Here is an 8038-nt window from a genome sequence, read left to right on the forward strand (position 1 = left end):
GGGTAGGCACTGGGATGGGAAGCAGCGTTTCTAGTGGGACGCTGTTGCGGTATGAGTATTATTTGTCTAGGGCATGCAGTACAATGTCATGCTGTTGTCAGTTATGGCTGGGGTAACGGTGGTATGACTGGGGCTGCATACACCTAGAAAGTATAAAATTAACTACTGAGGGTATGCTTCTTTCTTTGTGTAACAAAACCAGTAATTCCCTGCACGTAAGAAGGAGCTTTTCTCAATAAATGATATTTTTCCACAATTGTTGTTCAAGATTTTCTGCTTTGTCCTTTCAATACCTGGTACCAGCAACTGTAGAAGGTAGATATCTGCATTTGATAGGGATAACTATAATGAATCATACCTGTATGGCATCCTTATGTGCAAAAGCAGAGATCAGGTGGAATTTACTTTAAAGGTACTCTACACTTGTGTCTGTCAAATGAATAGCTTTACTGGAAGAACAAAAGTCAGAACTTGTATTTGCCTTTAATAGCAAACAAATGTTTTTGAAAGCATGTATGCAACTATATCTATTCTAAATTTGTCTACACTTTCTGATCATATCAGCGAGCTGGATGGATGCACTGAGGTGGTAACATGGGAAAATACAGAAAGTTTATCCTGCTTTACATTAGACTGAAAATAATTTGAATTGATAGCAATGTAGCCCTTCCACTTAGGCCTTTGTTAATTGTGTACTTAGGTACACAATCCAGCTAGCTACAAGATAGGGCTTGGAAAAAAAGATCTGGATAGATTTTCTGTTCAGTAATCACTTCATTTTCTATGCTTTTGCCTGCGTGTGGATTCTGAGTGCTGATTAAAGCAAACTTTGCCAAACTGTATTATAATGCTGTGCTGTGTGTGCAGCAGTGGGTGTATATCAGCAGTTTCTTTAGAAAAACAAAGTTCTTTAGAAAACACTGTGGTTTTTAGTTTATTAAAGTTAACAGCTGACTTTAACTTAGTATGATGCGTTAGACAGAGATACAGTATTTACTGATTTCCTCTGAACAAAGCTATCTCGTGGTTCAGTAATTCAGCAGTTCTTCATTCTTGATCTCCTGAATTTTTAGTCAATGTCTATTGCAAATTGTCCTTTGACTGTGTTTCACGTATCAGTACTAAAGGGCTAGTATTCTATTTCTATTTTATTCATTATATTTCCTTGCTTTTGCTTTTAGCAGATACCGTAGATTTCCCACGTACCCTTTTTCTGCAACCTCTGCCTAACTCTTCTAGAGTATCATTTCTTCGTGTGACTGGTGTCACTGATGTCAGTGGGGCAACTCAAGAGAATAGATTTTACTCAGTGTGGATGACAGTTGCAGAAATAGGTCCTAAATTCAGAATGTCTTCAAAGCAAATGCAGTTGGTAGTGGCTTGGGTTCTAAGGGCTTCTGTGCGCAAGTGCGGTAAGGGGCATTTGGCTGCTATCATTGATATTCTTCCCCTTCCCCCCCCTCATAAGGCAAAAGAAATAGGCCAGGGAAAATCATCCTGTGACTACAAATTAGACTATTTTGAAGATCGGCTATATTACTAAGCAGTCTGTGTCAGGAAAGTCATGAAGACTATGAATGTCAGCACCATTCTTCTAGTCTCTCAACTGATGATGTATATTTCCCATAGCTTTCTAGACATTTGTTGCATAATCCATTAATAAAATATTGCTTACATTTTATATATATGTAGTTTGCACTCCTTCAATGGTAAACAGACTTTCTAAGTTATTTTTACTATTACAGACAATGCTAGAACCTACATCACTTCCACAGAGTCAGTTTATGAAGTGAAATTTATCTAATTGTAAAATTACTGTCAAGTCTGGTGGTATGGATCTATCTATATCTTGTATGTGAAGTAGCCACTTGCTCCAAGCTTTTTATTTAACATTTACAGCCTTGACTGGTTTTGTGAAAGAGCTTTGTTTACCTGTGACTGGTGTTCATAGAGACTAATGCTTTCCTTTAATATTTGGCAGGCCAGAAGAATGTTTGAGGGAGAAATGGCAAGTTTGGAAGCCATCTTGAAAACGCAGACGATAAAAGTGCCTAAACCCATCAAAGTTATAGACCTGCCGGGGGGCGGTACTCTGTTTGTGATGGAACATTTGGAAATGAGAGGCCTAAACAGGTAAAACACAGTATTATCTTTGCATCCTTTAACCAGAAATTTTGACTATTATGACAATTAAGTCACTTGTTTTCAGAAGGGAAACTTGTTTTAATTTTTTTTTAAAGCAAGTCAAGATACATTTCGGAAGTTATACAGCAGAGGACTGTATAAAATACTTCATAATGCGTCACCTAGCAAATTGGTCATACATCAAGAAGTGAGTGTGGGTTTTGTTTAGTTTTGGGTTTGTTTGGGTTTTTTTAGGTAATTAGTGATTTTTGCAGTAAGGTTCCTTTTTACAGTAAGGAAAATGACCTCCTGATCACCTGTTTTGTATACTTGCCTTTGGTGTAAGAACCAGAGTTTAATATTGCTTGTCATGAGTATGCAGAGGCATTTCCCCAAATGAATGAATCCTGACTGCAGTATTTTTACATTGATTTTGGTAGTTTCAAACTTTTGGCCCTTCTCTGTGGCAAAGACTTGAGTAAATTAAAATATGATTAATATTTCTGTCTGATTCCACTAGGGAGGTGGGCATGACCAATTTCTGATCCCAGTCTCAGAACTTCTGCAGCCAGCTTAAAGTCTTATCCCTCATCCTGCTCATCCTCCAGAGTTTCTAATTCATGAAGAGCCCTCAGCGAGCTCCAAGAGAAAGAGCAGAAATCCTGTTGTGTTTGGGCTGATTGAAATGAGAAGTGTGCAAATGCAACCTTTGGCATACAAACTTCAGGGGATAGCTACAATCTGTGTTAACAGGAACAAAATGAAGAAATAACTTTGCCTTAAATGACAGTGCCTTGAGAGCAGGGAAAGATGTGAGAGGTCAAAGACAGGAAAAGGAACATACTTTTGTTAACATGGTAGGCAACTGGCTGTAAGAGTTGTTTGTAAGTACTGCAAGACTCTTCGGAACTGTGTAGAAGATAAGCTTTTATTAAAAATAGATAAATAGATAAGGCTCACCTGACTTTTTGATCTTCTAGGCCTTTTAGAGAGGAGAAGCCGGAGACAGAGGTATAAAGAAGAGGATAAGTCTTGTTTGGCTCTATTTCCCAAAGGCAGTTTGCAAGGAAAAAAAAAAACACAAACCAAAAACAAACCAAAAAAACCCAGCATAATATGTTGTGCGTACTTTTCTTACAGATATCTTACGGAAAGTTAATATAGAAGTGATATCACATAGAAAATTAGAATTGATAGTTTCTCATTGTTATTAAATTTATGATTGCTGCTCACTTTCACTTTAATAGTGTTGTCAGAAACAACCATGTAAGTACATTTTATTCTATGTTAATTCGTAATCTTTATAGGAAGATGAGATGTTTATAACTGGAATATTTTGAAAATGTACTTGGTTAGAGATGCAGAACTTCTTTTACTTGCTTGACAAATCTTTTCAAGTAACTCCTGGAATATCAAGAACTGGATTCATTCATGTGTCAGTGTTGCTAAGAATACTTTTGTTTCTTAGACATTCAGCAAAGCTTGGAACACAACTGGCTGATCTCCACCTTCATAACCAGCAACTTGGAGAGAAACTCAAGAAAGAAGAGAGCACAGTTGGTACAGTACACAGCTGTTTGCAAATTTAACCTAGTTAATAATAATCTACAAAATAGTTAAAATAGCTTTTGTTATTTCAGGATAAGTTCGTCTTCTTCCACTAAAGATATTATGAGAATAGATTTGGATGAAACACCCAGGCAGGGGGTTGTCTTTTTGCTTTTGTTTGCTCTGTTTGGATCTCTGTAAGCAAAACATTTATTCAATTTGGGACCTTTGGGATCCCAAACCACAGTTTCTGCAAGGACATGGTATCAGAGGAGATACACTACCTCAAAATATGATTATGAAGATTATAATATAGCTGCTTTACGTCAAGCTTTAAACTTAAAAACCAACTGCAATAACCGTTGTAACAGAGTATTAAGGTGCAATTTTTTTTATTCTCAGTAGAAGCAGCATTGTACCCTTGTGTAGTTTTTAAGGTCCATTTGCATTGTAGATGCTTAGAATCTTGTCATTAGTATTGGATTTTTGTCTTTGGTTTGAAAGGTAAAGGTCAAGGGCAAATGGAAGTCCAGTTTGTGGATCAATTTGGCTTTCATACAGTTACCTGCTGTGGCTATCTTCCACAGGTAGGTTGTACTTCATCAGACTGGTAGAATTTTAAGTTTATCTTATTTTCCCTTCAGTGACACAAAGGGCCAAAATTATCATAATGGAAATTCATTCATTTCTGTGGAGTCATAAATAGAAAAAACATTGTTCAGCCTGCTAAGGAAAGTAGTGCTTCAGACAGCACTTACAGCTGCATTGGACATTCATAGCTCTCGATTTCTTGGGTTTTATCACTTAGAGAAAATTGTTTATTCCCCTAATTTAATGTTTTAAGATAACATTCTATTAAATGGTAGCATTTACTGTCCTGGATGGTATCAGAACAAAGGCTGTATAATCCTCAAAATCCTTTATTTGAAAAAGAAGAAAATCTGTCTTTTGCATGGTGTAGAACTAACATCTGCAATCTTGTTCCTTCAGGTGAATGACTGGCAGAATGACTGGGTGACTTTCTTTGCAAAGCAAAGAATCCAGCCCCAGATGGACATGATCGAAAAGAATTCAGGAGACAGGGAAGCAAGAGAACTTTGGGCACAACTTCAGGTAGGAGGAGTTCTCTCAGTTCTCATTATAGTGATAGCTAGGTATCAGTTGTTTAGATTTTCTTTTCATAAAACAAAGTTCCTGTTTGTTGGTATGCTCCAGGTTCTGTTGGTAAGAGACTCCAGCTTTTAGGGATTAAAATGCCCTTTATTCTAAGGTATGATGGCTTTGGCCATATCACCTGTGCTAATATTCCAAAGTGAGTGTTTGCCAAATAGCACTTTGCCTTACTGTTTGGGAAATACTAGATCAAGTTCACATTTCTCATTCCCTGTAACATGTTCTTGATGAGAAATGTATATAAGCAGTACTGTTCTTCACATCATCTATTCACTTAAGGTTTGCATCTGATTTAAGTAACTGCAGTATTAGCTTTTTGGGTACTACTTTGCAGAAATCCCTTCAAGGTTGGTGAGAGATTCCTGAGCTTTCTAATGATGAAGTGGGTGGTTGTGGTGGTGGTGATTGTTGTTATTATTAAAGCTGATCAATATTGCAGCACCGAATGCAGTTTTAATTTTTTATTTTCTTAGTGGTAAAAGACATTTTGATGACTATTCTTCAGCTGCTGGCTTTTATGAAAAATAGAAATCCTCTTGATTTTCTCAGCATCTCTGTTGACTAGGTCCTATGCTGTTTCAAGTTATGATTTTTTTTAACGGACTTTTAAGAAGTTTCAATTCATGCATGTATGCAGATAAAACTCTATAATCATTCACCTTAAAATGTAGTACTTACACATCTTGCTTTTTCCCCCCTGCAGCTGAAGATACCCAGTTTCTTCTCTGACGTAGAAATTGTTCCTGCTCTCCTGCATGGAGATCTCTGGGGAGGAAACGTAGCTGAGGATGATTCTGGTCCAATTATCTTTGATCCGGCTTCTTTCTACGGCCATTCAGAGTATGAGCTTGCAATAGCTGGGATGTTTGGTGGCTTCAGCAGTTCTTTTTACTCTGCTTACCACAGTAAAATTCCCAAAGCTGCAGGGTTTGAGAAACGCCTAAAGCTTTATCAGCTTTTTCACTATATGAACCATTGGAACCATTTTGGTACAGGGTACAGAGGGTCTTCTCTAAACATTATGAGAAACCTTATAAAGTGACTTTCTGCTTAAGCAGAATACTTCCTATGTTGCTTGGAAAACCCCATACTTGGCAGTGCAACTACAGGAGTAGTAATGTTAAAAAAAGCTACTAGACCCTTGACCTGGTTGCACAGCTAAAGACCTAGAATCAGTGAGTCCTGAACATAGTCATCCCTTTTTAGGATAGTTGGGAATAACTTTATGAGGGAAATATCTAAGGAAGGAGTTTATTCAGTTGCACAAAAGATCTGTGTGTGTCCAGAAAGCGTTGTATGCTTGAGACTAGGCAAGTTAATACCAATCAAGCACTCAAGTGTCAATTATTTGGAAGAAGTTCTCTCTTAGGGACCAATTGTGCTTCAGGGTAGAGAAATACTAGGGCTTGCATTTGCACCCTAATGGAAAACATTAGAGCAGTGTTTGTGAAATGGAAAATTGCTTTTCTCAGTTACTGAGGAGATGGCTAAAAAAGTTGCTCATTGCTTTTTGCTGTTCCCCCGCCACCTTCATGATAGATTGCTCAGACTCTTTCAGCTCTTCATGTCCAGTTATACGCATGAAAACAATGTTAACAAAATACCTGGAAAGTCAACAAGAAAATTATATAATGGGAACTGTGAAAAATTATTTGGACTTGCTATTCATTATGTTAATGTGATTCTATAGGATGGAGATTGCTTCCTGTTCTGTTACAAAGCTGTCTGAAAATGCTTATAATTTTTTCTGGCATGTGTATTTTTGTGCCTCAGGGCTTTCTTATAGGTTGTTCTGTGCTTGCCAGTCAGTGGGCTCTTATCTACAATTTCGTTTTCACCAGAACTAGCTCTCTTTTCTATTTTGGATTATGCTTTTGTCCAATAGTATGCATTCTTAAAGATCTTTTCAGGTAAGACACTTTACATGTACACATCCTGTGAAGATGTACTCTCTCACTAATACAAACAGAAGATGTACTTTTTGACTGTTGTCGTTGCTCACAGGATAATGCCATCTGGTCATGCTATAGGCTTCACATAAATTTTCTGTAGTTTAGACTACAGGTGCCATAAGCTAACATTTTTCTTCAGTCCCCACTAAGTGCACTTTGTAGCTCTTGGGATAAGAGACATGAAACCAAAGGAAGTTAAAATGTAACTCACAGAACAGCACTGTCAGAAGTTCTTTAACGATAGCTTTGCAGACTAGCTGTTTCTTGTACCTACAAGATGGCAATACTAAAATTGTACTCTTTTTGATGTAGACTGGTAATGATATTTCAGTGCAAGCGTACCAGGTAGGTGAGAGAGATGCATGATTCCTAACATGCATTTTGAGTGTTTGGGAATGACTTTAATTATTAAAAACGTTTTTCACTAGATATTGGCGGATTACTGAGGGTTTTTTAGTTGCTGGTTTTGCAGTTATGAGAATTGGAAGCAAGTTTAGAGAAGACTATCACTTGCTATAACTTTCCTTAATTCTACTACTCTTCTCACTGGCTGTTTAACTTTTGCTACAGAAGTTTTAAAGCCTTGCTTGGTAGAGTAGCTTTTACTTTTACCTTGTTGCTTAAATAAAGTTTCTCAGTTGATTATTGTTGTCTCTGTTTTCTGAATTAAAACCTTACAGCTTGCATTCATTCTCGGGGAGCTACTTGCTCTAACCTGTTAAAGGTCCCTAGTTTGTTACACAATTATAGTCAACAAAGGTGTTGATGGGAACGTGGTCATGGATTTTAATTTGGAGCAGTGTGTCACTGAAGAAAATTTACGTGCTGTTTGGTTACAGTATCATTTGAGGTCCTATCTGTGCCTTCAAACTTTATGTATTGTACCAGCTGTTTGGACGTTGTTGATGAAATGTTATGTCCATGCCCCTATCCTTATCCCATTCACCCAAACTTAACACTGCTTAGTGCAGGTGATTGAAGAAATGCTGTGGAATTTTAGCCAGCAGTCAGTCTGGTTAGATCCTTTAGGTGTTCATTTCCACATGCCTTCATAATAAAGTTAGAAGTTAGTTAGAAGTTATTTAACAAATTCATTCTGTTTACAAATCTTCAACAAATCAACATGTTTATTTTGCTAAAACACCTAAATAATTTTTATCATTAGAAGGTGAAAAGTGATAATGAAGGTGGATTTTCTGTCAGCCATAGACTTGAGTGATAAACAGTAAGTCTTCAAAGAT

The 8038-nt window shown here is 37.1% G+C and overlaps 1 protein-coding gene across 1 annotated transcript; it reads left to right on the top strand.

Moving 5' to 3' along the window:
* Window positions 1-1957: 1957 nt before the first annotated feature.
* On the top strand, window positions 1958-5887 carry FN3KRP (fructosamine 3 kinase related protein). Its single transcript, XM_009578817.1, has 5 exons — window positions 1958-2133; window positions 3593-3684; window positions 4177-4259; window positions 4663-4785; window positions 5549-5887. The coding sequence occupies exons 1-5, from the start codon at window positions 1958-1960 to the stop codon at window positions 5885-5887; spliced, it is 813 nt and encodes a 270-aa protein (XP_009577112.1).
* The last annotated feature ends 2151 nt before the right edge of the window (window positions 5888-8038 follow it).

This window comes from Fulmarus glacialis, unplaced genomic scaffold (assembly GCF_000690835.1).
Source record: "Fulmarus glacialis isolate BGI_N327 unplaced genomic scaffold, ASM69083v1 scaffold16335, whole genome shotgun sequence".
NCBI lineage: Eukaryota > Metazoa > Chordata > Aves > Procellariiformes > Procellariidae > Fulmarus > Fulmarus glacialis.